Raw genomic sequence first — 24495 nt, 5'->3', positions numbered from 1 at the left:
TCAAAATTACAGCAGCTATAAAATAAATCTATAGCAAAGCAGTAATCCCCAACTGCTACAATAAATATTCCTTTTCCTCAATTAATTCGGAATACTAAAAAGTCTTAATTTACTGAAGTGGCTTCGTAATTAATACAACGTCTTCCCGGGACCTAATTTACTGCCAATCCGTAAGAAATTACCATTTTTTCTTCGTAGTCGGCGAAAAAATAGCATTAATTATAATGGCTAGGCCGTTTGTTGTAAAAGAAAGGTGCGTATGGTATGAGAAAAGTAATTTATTATACTTTATGACATTATCTTGATATCTCCCAGGCTTGGGACATTCATTAAAGAAAGCCTGCCAACTGCGGAATTGTGTCACACAAAGGGTATTTCTATATTGTATGATTTTCGGACGAATATTTTCAGGTTGCTAAGGTACCTATATTATTTTCTGTGATTAAATATAAGCCAAAACAATAATTGGGACTACTTACTTAATGTAAGTGCTTCGTAGTATCCGTGTGTTTGTTTGTTCGCGCTAAAAAACTAAGTAAGTACTAACTAACTATAAGCTAAAAAACTTCTAAGCAGATTTTTTATGCGGTTTTCAGTGTCGGGATAGTGTTTCATGAAGACAGTCTATGTTAATAGAAAAGTTACAGTGTTGTTACATTTTTGATACAAAATATATGGTGATAACCTTCCTTTAATTAATACCTATGGTTTTAATTAACTTAACTCCATTGAATTCGAAACCCGTCACAAATCACAACAGAAGACAGCAAATAACCCTTTATCTATTTAATAAAACAGACACAAACAAAACAAAATAAACTCGTGAAATAACTCATGAACATTTATAATGTAGCGTTGCAATTAACTGCACAATGTATAATGAAACAAAGGACTTGTCACATCGCTAATTATGAACATTAGTCATTTGAATCAGGACTGAGCTCCGGCTTGACAGGGAAACGTCACCTGTTGATTTTAATTAAGTATGGGGTTACTAGATGTTTGCTGTGGTTTTGCTTGTAATACGAGTGCAAAAATACCCTATAACCATCTATCTTTTACCTATACACATCTCAGGCGTTTTATCGTAGGTACACCAGCTTTTGCAAGTGTTTCGTGGGAAATACGTCCCGCAAAATAGCCTAACGTTATTCGGATATATAAGCTATGTTACTGATGAGTTTCATCAATATACATTCAGCAGTCTTGTGAGTAGAACATACTACATATATTCATCATCAATATGTATGTCTTTACAAACTGTCGCTTATTATGATATTAGTTTTCTTTTAAAAGAGAATGTTATTCAACCTGTAAAAATATCTCCATTTGGAAGTCACATATGTGCATTACATTACATTATTGTCACATATACGCAGTTTCATAGTCGAAAGGGTATAATCTAATAGATCCGAATTCACAGATAAGTCTGTTTGTGAACAATCCAATTATTGCCACCTTTTATTACCTGAGAGTAAAAGGATTTATGGGGCCCAAAATCAGGGCCTTTGTTAAAGAAGGCCATGCAATATACGACTATTTTGACCTGATAAAAACATTTTATGGTACCTACCTTATTTATTTGAAGAACATTGTAATCGATCAATCAATGTGTTCTGAAGTTTGTGTTTTAGTATAACATACTTAGTATATTCGTACATTGAAATTCACTTACAAATATGGAGACGATGTTTTTGGGAGCGGAAGAAATTTTTGCAATCCAACATAGTCAAATTGCTGATTCGTTTCGAGAAAAATACTAATTCAGTACTTTAAACAATACCATTCGACTATTAATTATACCAGTACAATACAGTTACTCTGACAGCAGATAGGACGATCCGCATTGAAACACATAAGGGACAAAACACATTTGGGTACGTACTTACGTCATTATTGTTATTGAATGAAGATGTAGTAGATAACCCAAAACTATTGTTTATCAAATAGTTAATAATTCATACGTGAAACCCTTGGGGTATCAGCTCAATAAAAACAAACATTTCAATAATACAGTCATTAGTTACCAAAACGATACGGTAAAAAACACACACAAGCCTACTGAACTAGACAAAACCCCGAACACGTTCCCATTCACAGGCATTGAAAACCGATACAGGCTGAATAGGTAGGGCCTATACAAGTAATTGTCAATAGCACAATGCGTGATGAATAATGTAACTCTCGGTCGTGTCGCATGTCTCGCGTCGCGTCGTGAATGTCCGGCTTTATTTGCCGTAATTAATTCGATTACGCGAAGCATTATGTAGGTGACAGCAGCACGTGTGACGAGGGTCAACTTTTCACGAACTTATATGTCGTTTGTTTTGTTTTTTGGGCATAATTGTCGATATTTTCTAAAAATATATCGGCGTGGGTGCTAAAGGATAATTAAGGGTTTTCAAGTCATATTTTTGGGGAGCTTACCTGGCTTTACTTATTTTTAGATAACGTTGTTTTGATTCCTCTTTAGATCTAATTTTAATTCTTGCCCAAATATTTTGCTAAAAATAGCTTGCTTTGTCTAGCTGCCACCAAATAATGTGTAGATATTATTAACCCTATTCCCGAGCCCAACCCAAGTGATCTTAAAGGGACAAAGGCTTGAGTTACTGGGTGACATATCGCAGGTTACATAATGCCTAAGTCACTTAAGGAACATTTTAAGGTTCTAGATACACAATGTCACCTTAGTCCCATTCACTAGGTTACAAAGAAGTATTGTTACAGGATGATGTTTGACAAAGATAATTAATCACTCTTTTTTGCATATTGTTAACGTTGTAATTCTATGCATATTTTGAAAATTTTGTTTATTGACATCAAGATAAAATAAAACTAAAATGTCTATATAAACATTTTTTTTACGCCTCAAGTTTTTTCTAATGTGCCTTAAAAGCAAAATCGTTGTAATAATTCTTTAAAAACAAATTAAACACATGAAAGGCATTGTTTTAAATTAACTCATTTAATATTTATTTTTTAATAAGTATTTATTTAACTTAATATACATACCGAGCTAAGTCTAAATATCAAGTCAAACCTAAATAAACTTTAAATGTAATTTGAATAAACTGAAAATAATAAACTTTGTTGTTCAAGAAAATACATTCATATTTTAGAGCGCTTACAATTAATGCTAAAATATTAAGACCACACTTAAATTAACACGAAATAAAGATAATTTCCAAAGGCCATTCTCAGTTATATTTATATGTATGTTTTAATTTAATATAACATTATCACAAATTGGCGGGATTGCACATAAAACTGGGCCCGCGTTCAGGAATGTCACAACGCGACCCGCCAAGATGGCCGCCGCACAAAATGGCGGCCTATTATTGCTTATTTATTTAAATTAACTCTAATTAGGAAGGTCGATGTGTTTTTTAAGGGAATTATTTATTGGATGTACGCGCCAATTATAATTGTTACGAAATTACTAATTAGATTTATTTATTTAGTTACTTTTATGGTAATTAAAAGTTATTAATTGTTTACTGAGATTTAGTTCTGCTGTCGTTTTATTTTAAACTTTTGTTTTTTGTTTGAAGTTGCATCAGTATGATTTCTATATATTCAAGTAAGTACGTATTGTGAACCCTATTTCATTTCTTTATTTCATTACAAATTGAAAGCTGCACCAAAAGACCAACTGTGAAATAACGTTAAGAACTTTCTAAAAAATGTCAAGGCCTTTCCAACCCCCAATATTTTCCCACAATAACACAGACCAATCATAACAACCTCCAATGGCCACACAATTAAGGCTTCTCTCACAAATAACCGCGAAACAATATATAATTAAGGGCCACAATCACACGGGAGCTATCAACAAAGCTTCGCTGAAACTGTGTCGCGTGCAGAAATTTCAGAAGATGCCAGATAAAGGTTCTTTCAGTGGCTGAAAAGGAATTTCAACAAAGGCGTTGAATGCGCAACTTAGCCACGGACTCCAGGGCTGGTCAAATATGGAATTTTATGTGCTTTCATATTGTGTTTTATAATATTTCGGGAACGCCTCTGAAATTGTAAGAATTTCTTTTTTGTTGTAAGAGGAGGCTTTTCAGGATGCATAATGAATTTGGTGTTTGAAAGTTTTGGCTATAAGTTTGTTTTTAAATGGTAGTTTCATGTAGATTACTAGAATTTCGGTAATTTAATACAGTATCTTTACCTTATAAAATTAAGTTTGCAAAAATATAATAAGGATGATGAAATTATCAAATGGAGTCTGTTACACTCATTGTAAGATATCTATCATCTGGCATATCTTTCAAATTAACTTTTTTTCAATTTTACTTTACAACGCACAAACATCAAAACTAGATGCAGTATGTACTACTACGTTCCCAATATTTTAAGATTTTATCAAAGAGCCCCCAAAGTGAGTGTCTTGCACCCCTGAGGTCCAAGCAATCAAGCCACGCATCCGTCGGTTCGTTTAAGATATTTCGCTTCACACAATGAAGTGGTCGCCAACTTTGATCTCAAGTGCACGCCACTTCACTACTGACGAGCATTTATTTATTATTATAGATTTTTTGTATTGTGAAGTATTGAGAAGCAATCGTTTCACTCTGTCTTTGGAAATTATGCTAGTTTTCTACTCATCTACTCAGCATGCAACTTTGACTAATAATTATCATATATTGTTTGTACTTTTTGTTACTTTCTTGAATGCGCTCATCTCGAGAACTAAAAGATCGATTTGAAAAATTTGAAGATGGCTTTTATACAAGATATTTTTTTTCCTTTTGACTCCTACAGGGCACGAGTGAAACCTCTGGCGGAAACTATATTTATTTGTTCTATACCCTTTGACTTTCACTTTGTAACTGGCAGACTTACACCAGACTGTTTAGCATCCTTTTCTTTAAAATATATGATGAGATTACATTTATGAGGACCTTGATATCGTGCCCAAACTGTTAAATACTCAACAGATGGGCAACTTGTCTCAAATTTCATCACATCAGCATCTATTACCGTTTAAATCACGCTGACATGAGCTAAGAGGAATTGTGTGGTTATCAAAGCTACGATACATTTTCTTACAGTTTTGTGGGCGCTATCATTATCTTCAATGGGTTTACTATTATTGCTTTCTTCCGAAGCTGCGAAGGCTGTTGTCCTATTGATAGCGTGGATGACACAAGCGATTGATTTATTTCTTGCACAAGTAATGTGTAACATTTTTCAGGAACTTCGTCTGGTTGGTTTAAAATTAATTGGGATGATATATTTTATATACCTATCTGAGAGATATTTTGACTAGGCACATCTGGAGACAAGATTAAAAAAAATAGATGTCTGTCATTTAGTCTCGGCTTTCCAAAAACTACAAAGTACATGATACTTTTAACATGTTTCTATGTTTTTTTTAAAGATGTGTGAATTAACACGTTTTAGCACAATACGCCTGCTTTATACCGACACCCATATTAACCCTAATTATCTCCACACACTCGCTAATCGCTCTCATTCGCACAAAAGCCCTAAACGGAAAGTCGTAATCGATAAAGACTTCGCGGAAACAATATTTTTCCTTAATGCTCCGCTTACGCTCAAAGCCGGAGGTCTGATTACCTTTTTCTGTCAGTTTTGGGCCCCGAAAGATATCCTGAAAGATAATACTCTAGGCTTAGCGTAATTATTATTGTTCGCACAATATTTATTTATTTAATTGTTAGCGTGGCAGGTGAATTTAAGTGGTGATACTGTCTTTGAGTAACTTGTTGTTTTGATTCTGCTAGAAATATTATAAGGATTGAGTGTTTTAAATTCATTTTTGAGAATTCAAAGGTTTTAATTTAAATTGAACTGCTATTAGGTACTGATAAAAACTCATAAGCTAGGCTCATGGGTTCAATGATTTTTTTGGTCTCATGGATATCATTGGTACCTACACAGCTGCATCCGGTTAGACTGGAAGTCAACCTCTACATATTTGGGAAAAAGGCTCAGGAGATGCTGATCGGTGATAAACTCTGTATCTAAACGTACCCGAAATATTAATATATCTTGTGCGCTTTATATGTGATTATAAATAACAACGTTATTTTTATACACACGTACGAAGCAATGTATCATGATGAACAAATAGATAATTATCATTGACCGCGCAAATTATAATTGTTAGTTAATTAGTGTTCATTCAGTGTTTGCTTATCTAATTATGCGTTAAATTAATGTAATTTCTATGAATAATGGTAACGTGATGTTAATTACAGTGTTGGGAATTTATGATTCATACATACAAACATTACTGGTAAAAGGAGAAGGGAATGGCTCCATAGGTTCCTGGGCCCAGGTGTTAACTGAATCAAAGTAGCCTTATTTGTAAGAGGATATAATAACAAGGCTTCACTAAAAATTTGGTGAATTTTGGCTACCCAGAAACCAAGTTATCTGAATTATAGTAAAAGTTAGGTTATATTATAACATTGTATTTTTTATGTAATTTGCGAAATACTTCTGAATCACTTCGGTTGTGTAATGGTTTTATGCATGAAGCATGTGAAAGCCTAACCTGTTAGATCTTCGAGACATCACCCTACGCAGCGGCAACCGGCGCGTGCCCTGGACTTTGGCCGCGTTTCCACTGACGCGGAGCTGGGCGGAGAGGAGCGGAGAAGAGCGGTGAAAAGTGGTCAGTGTTTCCACTGAAGCGGAGCTGGGCGGAGAGGAGCGCAGCTGAGCGGAGAGGAGCGATGAAGAGCGGTGAGTGGTCAGTGAGCGGAGCAGAGCGGAGTGGAGCATGCTTTTGGAATCGCGCATTTTTACAGACACACTGCACGCGAGTCACGCACCGCCCCGCTCCGCACCGCTCCGTACCGCCCCGCTGTCCTCCGCTCTGCACCCCAATGCTCGCTGTCCTCCGCTCTGCACCGCCTCGATGTATGAATATTCGCTCAGCTCTGCTCCACCCCGCTCGTACTGTTTCCATTGAAGCGGAGCGGAGATTTCAAGCATAATCATTGGTCAATTTGTGCACCGCTAAGCTCCTCTCCGCCCAGCTCCGCGTCAGTGGAAACGCGGCCTTTCGCTATAGTCGAAGACAAGTTTCTACTTGCAATTTCCTGTAACCTATAAGCAGCAGGAACCAACCTTTTAAAAACTAAAAAAGGGAGAAGGAAGTAAAATAAAACACCAATATACTTAATAATTAAACATGTATTATCATTCATCTTCAATTATTATTAGAATGTCATCTAAAAATTGTGCAGGGGGTACGATATTTTCTTGGAATCTTGCCCAACTGAGATACCATATAATGCACATTACATGGGCACAGCAGCCTACAGTTCTTCTACCTACAATACAATTACAATAATATGATAATATTGAATCTCGTCCTCTTCGACAGCTATCAACTAAAATATAAACAAAATATGTTTTGCGACTTATATGGCGGGATTGTATTCGGCCTCGCAATAACCAAGAAGTATTTGAAGCTGACAGCTGTCGAAGAAGGCTGCTGCTTACCTCCCTGCACACTTCTATTATAAACCCATCATTTCCCCGCAAATGTTCACCAAAATAGGACCGTGCCTGCTTTAATTGATATGTACCTAAGCATACAAGAATTAATTCATCATATGACAACTGGGGAAAATCATTTAAATTATCATTATGAATAGTTATTGTTTCAAAATCAGCCCTACGTCTATTATATTGGTTGTTAACAATAAAATCACCTAATATGTTATGTCTATTCATATTTAAATTAATCTGATTAATGATAGCCCCACAGTCTATTCTATCGGTTATGGGAGGGTGAAACCTATTTATGAGAGCAGCAGCCACCTTAAAATCTCTTATTAAACTTCTTGAGGCTGTATTAAAATAACATTGCCTGAATAATTTGAAATCTCTTTTAAACCTACCGTTCACAATCTCAACGACCCAACGGCAAATGGTGACTGCCCTCGATTTGTTTGCGTCAAGTGTTGACAGCTGTGTTTCACCCTGCGCCAAAGTAGCAGGCACGTATGTCCTATATCCACATTGGTTTAACAAAGGTAATGAATCTCGGAAACCCTATCCAGTATAAATACATCACCATTTTGGAAAAATCCTGGAGTGGGTTTCCACTTAAAATTCATGTCTCATTATATCTGAGTCTGACGTGGTAGCTGGATAGGGGCCCAAAACATCAATGATGTAACCATCTGTGCACACCATTAAAAAGGTTTGGTTAAGTTCCTATATTTATGCAAACTGTATGTTTTTGATATAAATAATTAGAGCTTTTTCAATATAACAGTAAGTTCCATCAAATATAGCGATGGGCCTAGAATCTCCTTCAAATAAAGCACTAGGAATGGCTAAGTTCCTTTCTTTTATTTGTTCTCTAGTGATGTGTTCTAAACCTAAGTGCCGAGGCACAAAATGTTCAGTTAATATGTCACGGGCTTGACACAGCCACTTGGCTAAAGTTTTCTTAGATGTTTTAAATAATGTTGCTAATCTTTCATTTGAGTCCCCACTTCTTAATTTGATAAGATAGGCTGCTAAAACTGAAGAACTATTACGAATTTCTATCAATTGTGGAACCTCATCAAATAATTGACGGAACTGAACTTTAGTAAACCCGATCCAGGTATGCACAACATGGTCGTCCATATTATCAATATTTTCAAAATTCAAAACCTTTCTTTTGGGGTTTCTTTTAGTGTAAACATATCTTGGATATGTCTTGCAGTAAATGTTTGTAAATAATTACTCCTTAAACTATCAAGGAAGTCCCATGCCTCAATTACTAAATGTATATCACAAAGTCGATTATTTTGTGGTACATAATATTTATGCTCATTAAGCAACATTTTTCTCGTTGCTAGAGGAACTCTATATCGTTCAGTTCTCTGGCAACCTTCTATGAAGCACCGTCGCTCTGTTTCAACTGCCCGCATATAATCTGGCAATACAATTGTTGGTTCAGGGTGCTGTTGTACTGGTTCCACAATTGGGGCACTTGGTGAATGTAGTTCCACTGAGGGTTCATGCACATCATCATTACCTTGGTTTTGTTCTGGTTGAATGGAAACATTCTCAGGTTCGTGTAGAATGTTGTCATGATTTTCATCCAATTGTCCAACAGAAACACCAACTGATGATTGGGCTGGCGGTGGGTTACTTTGTGAGGAAGTCGAAGGACCTGTACTCATATGAACAGCAGCTCTGTCTGCTAATATCCAACAGGAATGGCATATACGACTTGCCTCGTCCACCTTCAAAAAAATAAAAATTCACTATTATACTATAATACAGTAGTCCAGATAGTAATAAAAAAAAATAACCCTAACCTAACCTGTGTCGGGTGCCCTTGTCTTTCAGTTAAGTGTTTTATTTTTATGATTTAGTGCTAGTTTTAAATCATGTTAGCTTTACAAATAAATGTTTTATTATTTTAACTAGCTGAACCTCACGGTTTCACTAGCATCTTTGTTTACTGCTCCGCTGCTATTGGATGTAGCGTAATGTTATGTAACCATTCTCAATAAATAGGCTATCTAACAGACAAGATTTTTAAAGTCGGACTAGTAGATTCTGAGATTAGTGCGTTGAACGCACCAAACAAACTCTTTCACTTTATAATATTAGTATAGATATAGTTTAAATAATTTAAAATATAATACTAAACTATCTTACCGTTTGTGGTAGAATCCACTCTCTAATCACATTATATATCGCAGATTCACGAGCAGAATCATTACGAAGAAGGTGGTTGAACCGCCGGGCTAAGAGTGAACGACCACAGCGGAGACATACGCTTGAATGGCCAACTTGGGTTGGTGCATCAATCGCACGTCTTCCAAGAACCACATCTTGGGCCAAGTCCCAACATGCTTGGCATACAACGTTCTCACTGGTTACCTGAAATAACATAACCATTTAAATCTTGTTCAACCCCTAGTGCATGTTCAATAATGTCGATGTCACAACCGAGACCGAAATTGATTTATCGGGACTCGAGGGTGACCTTCACTTTTTTTATAAGAGAAATGATCAAACTCCACATTCCACAGATTAAAATATATGTCTATTTAAAGGCACACAGCGGGCGCGGCGCGGCGGGACGGGACGGCGACGCGACGCTGAGCAGTTGTAATGTACTAGATACTATGGACGACTTCACACAGAGCGATAGTTACCGTCGCGACGAGCGGGACGGCTCTGTGTGAAGTCGTAGTCATCTAGATACTATGGACGACTTCACACAGAGCCGCCCGCTCGACGCGACGGTAACTGTCGCTCTAGTACATTACAACTGCTCAGCGTCGCGTCGCCGTCCCGTCCCGCCGCGCCACGCCCTGTGTGAGACCATTACAACTGCTCAGCGTCGCGTCGCCGTCCCGTCCCGCCGCGCCGCTCCGCTGTGTGCAGAGACCTTAAGCTAACTAATTGACTATTGATCTAATATAATACTGTCCAATAAACCGATAGATATGAAGTTAAAATGGCTTGCTAAAAGCACGATTTGAATATGTAAAAAATGGGTAAAAACTTACAGGCTGAGATGCACGCCACTGACGAATAACTGTTAAAATCGCCTCATCCTCCAAGACTTTTCTTCCAATAGAATTACTGCGACCAAGCGCAATCGTACAATTCATACAGCGATCCATGTCGTCGATATCCAATCGATAGGCGTAACAGTTGTCCAAAATCGAGAGCCAGGTAATTCAGAGTAGCAAGATCCGTCGAAAAGCCAAGGTCGTGGGTTTAAATAGTAAAACCAGGAAAATATGTGCGCACTCAGAATGAAAGAAAACAAACGAGTGCATCTGTCAGTCAGTGACAGACGCATGCCACCAACAAGTGTTGCCGGAATAAAAATACAGTAGATTACTAGTAATTCAGGCATTTCAGGCATTATTTAATCGATTATTTAGTCTTATTATCTTAATTTAAGTTTTCTCTCTTCCTGGGTAGAATCCTGGTACCATATTTTGTGATTTTATTTAAAAAAATGTAACGGTTTTTTTAATACATATTTCAGGTAGTTAACTGCTGGGCCCAGAAGTCCCCTTCTCCTACATATTGTAGAAAAAAATATATACTTACTACTGTCTTCTTAAACCTGAAATTCTGTTCTGAATCGCACCTTAGTCACCATATAAAATTTCATCTTATTTGACTCAGTCGTAGATTGTTTCATTATGTTCATATTTCTTCCTACAAAACGACAGAAAGTTCAAGACCTTATTTTATTAATCCCACATTTTCTCAAAAAAACTTTCCAAAATTATTACCCCTTAAGTATTTGACAGCTTACCTGCTGAATATAAAACACGCCTTTCCTCTCCATAAAACCAAAGATGGATGGTGTTTTAAACACCATTAATTTCGTCTCCCTATGTTCCGCCATGACGTCAAACGCTCAGGTGAAGGGGGGCGCCATGGAGAACAAAATGACTAGCGGAGGTGCCATAACGGAAAATCTCCTAAGAAAGTAGCGCGCCAAAATGCGGGTGAGCGGGATACGAGGAACGTTACTGTTTTCGCTCTTACACACCTTCTGTACCCGACCATTTTTTTGTAATACCAAAAATCGTTGACATCTGTCTTAAAGGACTCAAATGCCTCGTTATTTCCCTCGTAATTGATCGTTTTAGTCTTGTCCACTGTACGAATTCGACCTAGAAGGCGTTTGACCTACTTACATTATCTACTGGCATCTCCGCTCATGTTTCCTTAGTCCATGGGAGCTTAATGTCCGCGTTGACACCATAGCATACCATGGAATGTTGTAAATGAGACTATGGGAATTTAATGGGATATTATCTTGTGAATTTGTAATGAGGATTAATTATTTTGAGAACGATGGTTATGATAAATTGTGTAAGATTTCACACAAAGTTTAGTTTATAGTAAGTGTTAGTGAAATATTGGCTTTCTGGTAACCTTAATTTAAACAAGGAATATTATGAGTAAGTAGTGTCTTTTTAGGTAATTTAAAACAATTTTTTTTCTATTTTTCCACAGGTATAAAACGACTTTTCACTCACATTGATCTCCATCGGTAATCATCACCAATGATCACTCAACCAAAGACAAAAAATAAAAATAAACAATTGCAAAGAAATACCCAAGCAGCACCTTACGCTAAAACTATTAGTACAAATCCCAGTATCAGAGCCTTACAAACACACCCACGCACACTCCGCTGTGTTATTGTGCTTTAACAAAAGGCATTACAGTGAGAATACACCTTATATGTACCTATATAATACTACTGCCTGTGTATCTAGGTATAGGACATACAAAGCAGATTATATGATGTAAGAAGAGGAAGGATATTTGCTCAATGTAGATAAAAAAGTGGCTGTAAATATCATGAAGCAAGATAATGATTTTCGCACTGTAAAAAAAACATCAGTGTGACTTTTGACTTCAGCTAGACAGCCGTTTTTAACTACTGCATAAGTATGTCTGTCGATCAATGAGTTCCAGCTAATCTTTGAAATAGCGGGACCAATTTTACCTTACAAAACATTTTACAGAATTTTTACAGTACCTAAATCGATTTTCAGCTGAAATTGCGTTAACCGTAAAATTAAATCTCGAAACATAGATACTTAGATAGGTATATTCACCAAAAATAACTTGAAAAGTCTAGTATTATTTAAAACACTGTTATTTATAAACTCCTTCAACAAGACCATCTAATACCAAATTCAATTTCACCTTACAAAGTAATACATTAAAATAATCCTTGGAAACTGAAATTTTAATTCTTTTAATGTGAAAGGAGATTGCTCGAGTCTGGGAAGAGAGTGCCGTTGTGCTTAAAACTATCTTACATTAAGATAATAGCTTTAAGTGCAGGATTCCATGTTCTGAGAGCGCTTATTTCGCTCAAACATATTTTGTTTTAAGCATTGTTACCTGAAGTGTGTAGTAGTGTAGTAGTAAGTAGTAGTGTGTTCGTTTGTTTTGTAATCAGTGCTTCGTTTGTGATATACTAAGGTTATGTAAGTTGGTATGGGACAAATTATTTTGTAGGTAATCTGTAAAATAGTCGATATTACATATTTATGATATGTAACTTTCGCCACCGGTTTCACCAGCGTTCCGTAGATATTACCTAACGACACAACACTGAAAAAAAAATCTAATTGCACCAGCACTTTCTGAGATTAACACATTCAAGCAAACAAACTCTTCAGCTTTATAATGTTATAGTACTGGACAACAAAAAAGCTGTCGTAAGTAATTCAACTCATTTTCCCTTACATAGGCATTAATGTTTCTATACATATACTAATTTTCAATGACCATGTTTTTTCCAAAAACTATTAGTTGAAACCTCGTTGGCACGGCTGCCAATTTCTGCATTCGAATATCGTTTCCGGGATCGATTCCGAGCCAAAAAGATAGACGCGAAATAGGTTAAAGGTGGCTACAAACATTTTAAAACTCTCGGTTCAAAGACTTTAACTTAGGAAAGACTTTCACTATTGACAACCGAGTTTAACAGACACGTTGAATGTCGATTTTAAACTCATTTATACCCATATAGTTAAATTAAATAGTATCAATATCATTGTAAATCTGGTTCAGTATCATTCTCCTATACTAATATTACGAGTATACAACTGAAGAGTTTATTTGTTTGGATGTTCAAAGATCTAATCTCAGGAACTACTAAAGCATCTCATTGTTGTATAGCCCATTTATTGAGGAAGCCTATACGATTCGCACATGAAACCACTAGTGCTAGCTAATTTAGGGGTAAAATCAAAGAAACTAAGGAGGTAAGTTTAACTCGATATAATTATGTGAAATCGGGCCCAATCCAAATTCTTGAACCGAGGTTGTACGTGAAACTGAGATCCTAAAATGTTACTAAAAGAGTTCTTTTTAACTAGATGTCTTTAGAAAACTATATTTTCTCTAACATTTCCGTACGTAACCAGCGTAAGTGGAAGTTTAAGAGGCGATAAAAGACGTTTGGTGTCTTCCAAACGGTGAAGACTAATGGTAGTACGTTGGCCTGTAAGACCAACTAAGATTATTTTGCAGTTTAAAATCATGTTAGCGTTATTTAACGCACAGGTGATTTTGGAAGTTTTAAAGTTTCTGGTTGTTACGGGTTAGATTATATTATTATCAGAATTGGCAGTCTCAAATTACGATAAATAATTTAGTGACTTTGTTTTGGGGTTCTAGATTTACATAGCTCATAAAAACGCTACCGGGATATTTTACTAAAATGAATAGTACAGAGGAATCGAACCTGCGTTACTCAGCACAGGATCTAACCACTGAGCCCACGCCTTAGTACAAAACTAGATATTTGGCAATATACGAGATAGCACAAATCACGGCGCTAGTTCATATTTCGCTGCATAGCGCAAGCCATTTGGCTCATATCTAGGAAGATTTATATCAAATTCAGATTTGTGAATTTCATATCTTCTTTGTCTCATAAAGTTGTATTTTTACATATTCTGTTCACGATATCCAGTAGGTAAGCCTCGTGGATTTTTTACCAGAAAGTTCAAATCATCCATCTGCCTAACCATCTGCCTAACTTTTTCCCAATTACATAATTATGTTGTGGTCCGCTTCTATTTTAAACGGTTGCTGAACTAAACTGAATATATCAGTGACATGCAGCGGCTGCCTATCCGACCTTCTGAACCCAGTTACCTAAACATCAACAGAAAACTTAAATAAACATCTATTAAATAACTCGGTTTTTATTTAAAAAAATGGTATAATAAAGCGTAACAAACAGACTTTGTAGTTTCGTGTTTAAAGTTATTTTGTATTTTAATAATAACATAGAAGATTTAATCTTTATTAAAGCTCATTAATTTTCAACTCCTTACGTTCTTATGTTTGCTACGCGCGGAAAATTCTCCAGTGTAAAACATATACCTTTCAAAAGATAAGTTTAAAACAAAACAAAATACAATCGCATGTACGCGTGTTGAGTTATTATTGGTCCCTGCAACTGACAGCTTCAACAGTTGATCCACAAAGCGAATACTGTATGAAAAACTGACAGCTTGATAGAATTGTGATATACATAGATAGGTTTCATTGGAAAAATATTGATGAAAGTATAAAAATATAAAACTTAAATGTTGTGGAAAGCACCCAGATTGCGATCCGGTTACGGTGCGTGTGGAATTTCATAATCTATGTGTAGGTTTTTAAAATCAAAATTATTTGGTACTTTTTAATGTCTACATTATATGGAAAACTACACTAAACAAACAAACTCTACTTACAAGAAACTTGGTCTCATATTGCTTTTCGTTAAATTTTAATTACATTAACTAATTATAAATTGCATATTATAACTGAAAGTCATGTAAAACATTCTTCTTGAATAACATGTACACAAGTATAATCACGCTGAAAGGGTACTAACTTCAGGAACTTTACAGTAAGTTACTGAAGTCTACCGTCCACATTTTATCTGGACAACGCATAAAGTATACTGTTTAGAATATTCTTTCTACAAAGTCTTCTAGACTAAGAATTTATTTTCTACGTGTTAAAACTATTTGCACTTTCAATATTGGTTTTGGAGTTTTCTTTATAAGTAAAGTATATTAAAACCTATAAAAAATAACGTAAATATAAAATAGTGTAAATAGGCTTTTATGTTCCACATTTTTCTATTCAAATTAAAGATATAAAACAAAACTAATACAAAAACTTTTCAAACAGAAAAACTAAGCCAATAAACTTATAAACTTCTAAGGAACCCAAAACATTAAACATAACATTTTGCGACCAAAGTTCTAAGCATGAAATAAATAAAAACTATCGGTACACATGACAGCCGCGCCGCACGTCAACGCGCTCTGAATACTAAGCAAGAAATGACACATGACTTTGAAAAAAGAATCCGCCATATTTTTTTTTCTCGCGGTGCGAATGAAATATGGTGTTGGTACATGAGAAAGTACTGCTAATGTTTCTCTTAGATGAATAGGTAGGAAACGGATTTCGGAAAAAGAAAAATGGCTCCCATGTCTTTTTTGTGAATTGATAACTGAATTATGCTTGGTCCTATTATAATATGAAAACATTAGGTTAGTTTATAGTTCGCCTTGGGCAGTGGATGGGACAAAACTCGGAAATGAAACTGAGATCTTAGGGACCTCATTAAACACTAGTGTTTATTTCTGGGCATGCTTTACATGCAAGAGCATTTTTCGAAAAATAATCACCCGTGACTGTGCCTATATCCGGAATTCAACTGTTTTTTTACCAAGAAAAGTCTGACCTACCACGAAAATATTCCAAAATAATTTCCACGGGCAGCTATTACAAGAATATCTATTACACTACTTCCCTTTGTGTCTTTATGTATCTTTTGTGGCCCCAATAATTGTAGCGAGGTATTGAATGGGCCCAAAATATCAAATATCGGACATCAAAGATGGATCTTGTGAGGCATCTCTTTGAATGAATTCTCGTCGTCATTAGTGAGCCTAAGCCTTAGTGATTCGTGGTAAATTACAAATATATTTTTAGAAGTGTTATGTATACGTATATGTATGTAATACTTAATGTTATTATAGGTAAATGTGGAAGTAACACGGCATTTCTAGCTTTCACATCAAAACTACTTAATGGACTTAAATGGAATTTAGTATCCATAATGGTATAGAAGAGCCTAAGAAAGGTACTTAAGCTATTTTTAGCCGATTAGCCGGGCGCGGGAAGAAGTCCCCTTAGGACGTGAGTGGAACTATAGAATATCTAGTATCTATGTAATATTTAAAACTACGGCTGCGAACACTTTTTCGTTTGCAAGTGAAAATAAAATCATCTCGACGGAACATCCTAATTAGGTCTTTAGTTTATACTGGTGCAAAAGCTAACGTATTGTATTTTCGTCTAAGTTATTTTTTTTTAAGTAATACGACTTTATAAATAAACTTAACTCGAAATAAAATGTGGTCAAACTTTCTTTTTAAAAATAAAATGTCTGAATTTAAATTTCGGTGCTTAAAATGTTACTTTGTTTTAGGAATTTTCCAAAGGGCCGAGTAAATATGCGTTTCCAAAAACAGACGTAATTAGACAAGGAAATCCATTAGATACGTAATTGGCACAAATGATTATTGCCACTAAGCTATCATCAAGTATTCACGTCACTTTCAAGTGGTTTCTTTTTCGCGTTTTCCTCAAATTAAGAGCAGAGTGCGTGAGAGCCTTTTAGATTTTTTTTGCCGTTCGAATCGATTCCACTCCACGTGGCAAAAGGAAATACTGATTTTTCTCGTTCATAATGATCTTGGAAGATATTAAAGTGATTTAAAATTATATTTAATTGGTTTTGCCTTTACTGTAAAACGTTATAACAAAGTTTTGGTCTCGCCATCATGTTATCGTTCTAAAAGTCGGATAAGTGTGTAAAGGAAGATAGAAAAACCCTATTCTCGATTCCATATTTTGCCTTTTAAAAACTATCCATGTCCGTCTAATAAACTATGTCCTAGAACACAAGTTCTACTCACTACGAAACAACGTCAGCTTGAACACAGTCAGAGCCAGATCAGTCCATTTGCACCGGGATCACGTAAAACCCATTGAACTGAAATAATATGAGGATTTATTTTATTGTCGCGAGAGATACACTGCGCTATCTTGATGGATGGACCTATGTGGTACACAAATAAGACGGGTTATGTACTTTACGGAATGCATTGCTGGCTATTTATGGAACAAAGAATAAAAAGGAACCATATTAGTGTTCTGCATGTGTCTATTAATGTAAAAATTTCTCGATAGATTTAGATTGTTTGTTCCTGTTTTTGTGTACATTAAGGTACCTAGTTAAAAGTTGGAACCTATGTAATGCAAGACAACTGTGATGTTTAGCAGTGCACAATAACAAGAATATGTTGTGTGAACATCTTCACATAAAGATGTTGGAATAAACGTTCTAAAAGTTTGTTTTAACATCATTTAAAGTCAACCTCTGAATGAAGATTGATGTAAATGCAACCGTTGCTAAATCCTTAAATTGCTTTTTATAATGTTCATGTCTATTTAAATATTTGAACACGGAAATAAAAAAAAGTTAAATCTCCACATCAATTACAGAAAACCATTCAAAAATACGGAATTAGCCTCATAAATTCCTTGTTGTCAATCGTCATCAAAACCAAGCTGGTCCCTATTGCAGCGAGCGTGAATTTATTGCTTGCACTCAGCACTTAGACGGCCATGTTTATCGACCAACACTAAACGACGATTCTCGATATAATTTATCGACTCTTCCCCAACATTGCTTTTTACATTTTATTTACGATTCGAATTTCTGATTGCTATTTTTACGATTGGACGTTACTTCGTAAGGTAAGGATACCTAATTATGCTGTTAGGGAAATTATTGCTAGGGTTTTTTTATGAGCGTTTTAGGGTTGAACATATGCGGCCTTTTTAATAAATAAATAAATTAGGTATCAAGGTGTTATCGGTGTAAATTCCATTTGTGAATGGCTCGTAAAGTGGGGTTGTATTTGTAGGTCGTTTGAGAAGCGTAGGCTGTTTACTTTACATAATGTATTCACGGTGGAAACATTCTGTTTCGGTTTAGGTAAAGAAGTGGGAATTGAACACAGGTTTGGGTAAAAAAGTGACTTAAAAAACTTGTTTTTTTTATTAGAGGCAAAACAATAATTAATTGAGAGATCGAGGACAATCACAACGTTCATATTTACGCTTTTAGGTAAATACGTGACTTCAAAAACACAATAATTACTGTGTACCTATTAGAGGTAAAATCATTAATTGAAAGAAATTGAGACTATTAAAGTTAGCTTTGGATAGCTTTGATAGGTTTGAGACCTACCAAAGCTATCCAAAGCCATATTTTTGTCACCAGATATCTATGTCTGTCCTTAACTTAAGTAGTCTGAAAAATACGATTTTTTTCACCTCTTCATCATAAGTGAACTATCCAAACGATGATATATATATTCATACAAAAAAAAGTACAACCTAACTTGAACAGACACGTTCGGAAACGAACAAAATTAAAAACTATTTGGACGTTGACATGGAAGCAATTCGTCATCATCATCATCATCAGCCTATCGCAGTCCACTGCTGGACATAGGCCTCTCCAAGTGCACGCCACTGAGATCGATTTTCGGCTACTCGCATCCAGCTCCTGCCAGCCGTCTTGCGCAAGTCATCACTCCACCGAAGCAATTCGTAAAATGTACGAATGCATTTGCAATGTTCATTCACAGTGCGAAGTAAGTTTTTAAATCATAACTTTTTTGAAATGCACGTGAATATCTTGAGTATGATGTGGTTTTCTTTTTTGAATGTACGTAAAGAGATTTTTGTGTTGTACTATAGTTTCGGTAATATAAGGAAAAATGCAAGATTTATACACTGAGGAATATTTTTTTGAAAATCTCATTCAAAACACTTAAAAATGTAATGTAACAGTAAGCAAATAGCATAAACCGTTATTTCAGTCAGATTGGTGCTGAACTCTAGCCAATAGCAAGATAATACACAATTTATTTCTAAATATTTCACCTATTTACGACTCCTATTTGATCATAGAAACCCTTAACTCAATTTGGTACAAATCTACTGAAATCCAGTTTGAGTATATTGCCTAAATCCCTTTTTCATCAGTGAGTAACAGAATTTCCACGGTCCACATACGCCGTACCTACATATATTGGCAATGAAACATATCTTGGACAGTAAAAATATAAATCCGAATATAATTGTATTTTTGTATTGATGTCGTATCATCAATTACAATTAGGTATGTCTTTCTGAAGTTATTTTCTTGGCTTCAGAAAGACAGAAAAACTATTTGTTTTTGCGCAAACACTAATCGAACATATTGCACAGAACCAATAAACACAAACAATAGGAAGAATAGATGGTCGAAAACTGATGAAAAAATAAATCATGCATAGTTTTTTTTTTGCATATTTATTATACAAGCCACAAAAGGAATTTCCTACTATTCCTGAAAGTGAATGTTCAATAGCTTAATTTGATCACCAGAAAAATATCGAGGCTAAACAAGGATGACTATCCCATTAATTTAACATTGGACATTTGGTTTGTCGATCAGGGTTTCCATCACACCTGATTTACGATTGTGACAATTTCAGAAAAAAAATGGTGTTAAATAAGCACCGCTACCCTTAAGGGGAAACAGGATTACCCTTTACATTTGTCCAATAAAACAAAAAGGTAAAAAAGACAAACATTTTTTGTATTTTTAAATAGCTTAACGTGGGAGGTTTAGCGGTTACAGCCGTCAGTTAACGTGAGATATCCTACCCACAGACAGAATGGTTCAAACGCGAAAACACGACTTTATGCGACTGACAGGTTTCACGCGACCAAAGTACCTACGCGCGATGCGACTTTTTTTAATCACTTTTTTTTCTCTTTTTTGTCGGAAAATCGGTGAGCTGTGGCCGGATTTATTTACAGTTAGTAAGAGACGTGTCGTGTTGTGTGAAAAATTTATAGGCTCCTTTTTCTATGTTGATCGGTGTTGGGAGAATGTTACGTGTATTTTTACTGAGAATGGAAAATTCTGAGCTGTTCTTAGCAGCTTCGTTGCTTTTATGTAAACGGTTTTACAATAGCCGAGAAGAAAATGATGTAGCACATAATTTTTAAACCAAAAAGGAATGAAGTACAAAAATGTTTTCGATAACAGGAGCTTTTATTTTTTTCCTAGACCTAGAAAATAAATACACGAAAACCAGACAATCAAAATCAGAAATCAAACCAAAAAATCCGTTCAACAACGTACAGATACATAAAATAATATCGTCCCAAAAAGTAACCCTCCGACTGCGACATCTGGGTCGAAAATACCATCATAACAAAGTAATTGTACCCAAGATACACGTTATCAAATTTCGTAGGACGAACGATCTGATTTGCCATTTTTTATCGAGTTACGAACATACACCTTACGATTTGTTCTGAGTCCCAATGCGATCTGTTTCGCAAAATTCGATTTTCCCTGAAAATAATGCTGTTAACTCACCTAAATTCGTTAGGAGAATTTTTGAAAGTCCATTGCTTACCTGTAAATAGAAAACAAACACGAATTATAATTTTGAAGAAAAATAATTTTAAGCTTATGAGAATCAATGAACAAGAATAATTTCAGAAGAAATGTGCGAGTTCTGAAACTGGAAATTACGCAACAATATTTCATACGATAAGTCGGTTAAAAAAACATGTTCAATACTTTTTGCTAAGCTGTTTACGCTTCAGTGAAAACAAAATTTCTTAACAGTTACAAAGCAAAGTTCTCAAACGTTACTTCCGTAGCTCATTGCAAAATTGTTAATTGAACTCAATTAATCATTAACAGTATCTGTCTGCACCTTTATCTCACTGCATTAAACCTAATAGATGCAATAAAATGTACAGCCAGCTAGATTGCGACGCTATATTAAGCGTCTCGCTACCATCTCATTTGATTGCCAAGACCATTAATTGGTTTCAGTGCAATGAAAGCGATTTAATTGAAAGTGAGCAGCGGAGGGTTAAATACACACGTAAAATCACGTGTAGGGCCTCAGACGGATTAATTAGAGATGAAATTAGTGTCGAAGTACTTAGAGCTTGGAAGAAAAGAGTAATGAGCTAAAATTAGAAATAGTATTTAATTACTGCTTACTTTTTTCGGTTCACCAGAGTTTGTTGAAATATTTTTGATTTATTTTAGAACACAACCTTATCGGTTGTTTGTTGTGTCAGGACAAAACGGTTAGATCTTGTTTAAATCCTATTTCGGAACACCACAAAAAACGCTCAAACAAAATTCAATATTTTTTCAGCCCTCAAACGTTTCAGTCTAAAATTATCCTCCTTCACATAACACTAGACCTGCCTGAAAAACTCCGCCAAAATAGTACCTAATGGAACCCACAAATTGTGAGTAAAAATAACAAAATTCTGCTATTTACAGTAATGTTTGTACGTAAAAGTGAATGTATATAACTTTATGTAATGGCTGGAGTAAAAACAAATAGATCTAAAGCCTTTGGATATTAGGATCGTATATAAGAGACATTTACATGTATAAAGAAGGCTGAGCGAATGGTACTTTATGACGTTTTTGATAGTAAAATTTTCACAGCTCATATGAAATATGGGGATGATATGTCGCGATATGAGGTGAGGATGGCCGTAAAATATTAATGGAATACTTTGGAAGTGGGCGAATTGAGTTTGTTTTAATAATAGTCAGTTTTATTTCCTCGGACAGATTACGGTCGTGAGAGACTTTTTACTGTCGCTAGGAGATAGTTTGAAGTTACGATTTACTTAGAGAAGAGATATTTTCATAGTACGCAGTTTTGAATGGAGAAAAAGCGTTGTTTTATATTGTATACTCTATATTAAGTAGGTACTATTTGTTCTTGAAATTTTTGAGTTTATATTTCACGTTTCTAGAGATGTTACGTAATAACATACAAAGAGCAATGAAACGCCGAATTTATGATGAAATTAAACTGAAAATATGCTGTACAGGTAACTGTGTTTTTACGTACGTCTGAATTAATTCGCTGTTTTAACTTTGATGACCTATTATATAAACGTTATGTGAATGTGTGTTTACTTATGTATCTCTAATTATGCGAATGTTTGTTGTCGGTATAAAAACGAATGGTATAGATAAAAATAATATAGGAAATGTTTTACATATAAAGCAAAAAGGAGTGTTTTCAACATCAAGGATAACTGAAAAGTGATTATCGAATTCCGTGAAAAAAAAAACAAAAGTATATTTCTGTGATCTTAGAACTTTCATGCTTTTATCACATACCTTTTTACGTGCCTACATGGGTGTGTGTTGACTATTAAAAGGATTTCTGTTACCTATTTGCATTTGTCTAGAAATAACTGCGTGAAAACTGTGCAATATAATTGGCTCAAAATTCTTGGAAGGACTTAACTGTCGTAGGTATTTAAGCGTCGACTGTTAGCAAGTTTTCTTTAGAAAAATATATTTTGGGTATAAACCTAGGTAGTAGACACCGATTTAGAACAACATACCAAACATTTTTAGAATATTTTTATTTATTTTCCTTGTATTTTGTTTTTTTACAAAAATGGTGGGAATATTCACGACCTTCCATAAAAAAGACAGAGTTTCAGTTCGTGTTTGACATAAAAATGTCCCGGATATCGCTGACTTTAAAAAAAGGCATATAACCCACACCTGACTACCAAAAAGCCTTGAAAAACGATGGAAAAAAATATTCTACGAGATTTTTGCACAGGTTTTGTAGTCGTGTTCAGATACCGTTTTGTTCTATACGGTCAAAACAATGTGTTTTAAAAATTGTTAGGTAGGAGCGAAGAATAATAATATTTTTGAAATTCGATGGACCACTTCTCCTGTGGCGAATTTTTAATAAAAATAGTTAGGTCTATTTATCCTAGGAAAGTATAAAAGAGTTATGCTCATTTTCCAGCAGTCTTACAAAATAGTGATATCCCTTTTGTAAGGTTGCAACTGGATTGAAATAAGATAGGAAGTCGATCCGTGTAAAACACTGGAACGCAGCTGCATTCGGTGAGGCTGGAAGCTTACCTCAACATAATTGGGAAAAGGCTAGACATATTATAAAGTAATATTGATTTATGAAATCTCATGAAATCTTTGTTAGCCTAAAACGCAAGCGATAAGGGAGGGCAAAGTGAAGGTTATTCTCTAAATAAAGTCTAATGGGCCATGAAATATTTTTTAATGGCGTTTAATGGTTCATAATGAAGATAAAAGCCATATCTGTAATTCAAGCATTTTACATACACGAGCTTTTTATTTTTGTAAATCGTAATAATATTATTCATTCATAAAACGTGTTTTTCTTACGAAAAAAGGTTATGAGGATTTATCAGATAAAAATCTAGGTTCATGTTCATAAATGTCATTTACGTTTTATAATTAGCAGTATTCCAAAACGAACTATGAACCCCCATATAAAAAGTAGCTCATCACATTCCTATCGCAGATAACGTGTTTTCACTTAACCAACAATTTCCAAGTCTCTCACATTTAGTTGAGGTGTTTGAGTGTGAAAGCTTAACAAAAAAACCTTTTTAAGTATTAATAACACCTTTTATACTAAAGCTGGATTTGAAGTCCCTATTTAAATTATTCCTCACTTTAAAATAGTTCTCCTAAAGTTACCTTACTAATTTTCACTCCACAAATGATATTTTTCTTTCATCAATATTAATCAAATTACTAAGAAAACGGCTAAAATTTAATATTCCCGCAGTTCCTAAGTTAACATTGAAGTAAAGTTAATTAAAAAACTGCTAATTTCCGGACCAGTCACAATTAAACTAGCGGAATGGAAGATAAATATAGGGATGGCTTTATATTCTACGGGATTCTATAGAATTATATAACTTAACGTCTAAGCTTATTTATTCTTATTTTTAGAATGGTAAGAGGTTTATTGTCTAATTTGTATTATACCACTCTTA

At 35.0% G+C, this 24495-nt stretch overlaps 2 protein-coding genes across 2 annotated transcripts in view; both read right to left on the bottom strand.

The window, feature by feature from the left end:
• Positions 1–24495, bottom strand: part of LOC110380993 (dopamine D2-like receptor) — a 214457-nt gene that overhangs the window by 37213 nt on the left and 152749 nt on the right. The window lies entirely within an intron of this gene.
• On the bottom strand, positions 8261–11035 carry LOC135117944 (uncharacterized). Its single transcript, XM_064038558.1, has 3 exons — positions 10515–11035; positions 9655–9879; positions 8261–9233 (listed from the first exon to the last, which is right to left on the bottom strand). The coding sequence occupies exons 1-3, from the start codon at positions 10629–10631 to the stop codon at positions 8649–8651; spliced, it is 927 nt and encodes a 308-aa protein (XP_063894628.1). The 5' UTR covers positions 10632–11035; the 3' UTR covers positions 8261–8648.

This window comes from Helicoverpa armigera, chromosome 16 (assembly GCF_030705265.1).
Source record: "Helicoverpa armigera isolate CAAS_96S chromosome 16, ASM3070526v1, whole genome shotgun sequence".
Taxonomy (NCBI): domain Eukaryota; kingdom Metazoa; phylum Arthropoda; class Insecta; order Lepidoptera; family Noctuidae; genus Helicoverpa; species Helicoverpa armigera.
This window is presented reverse-complemented; position numbering and strand designations above follow the sequence as displayed.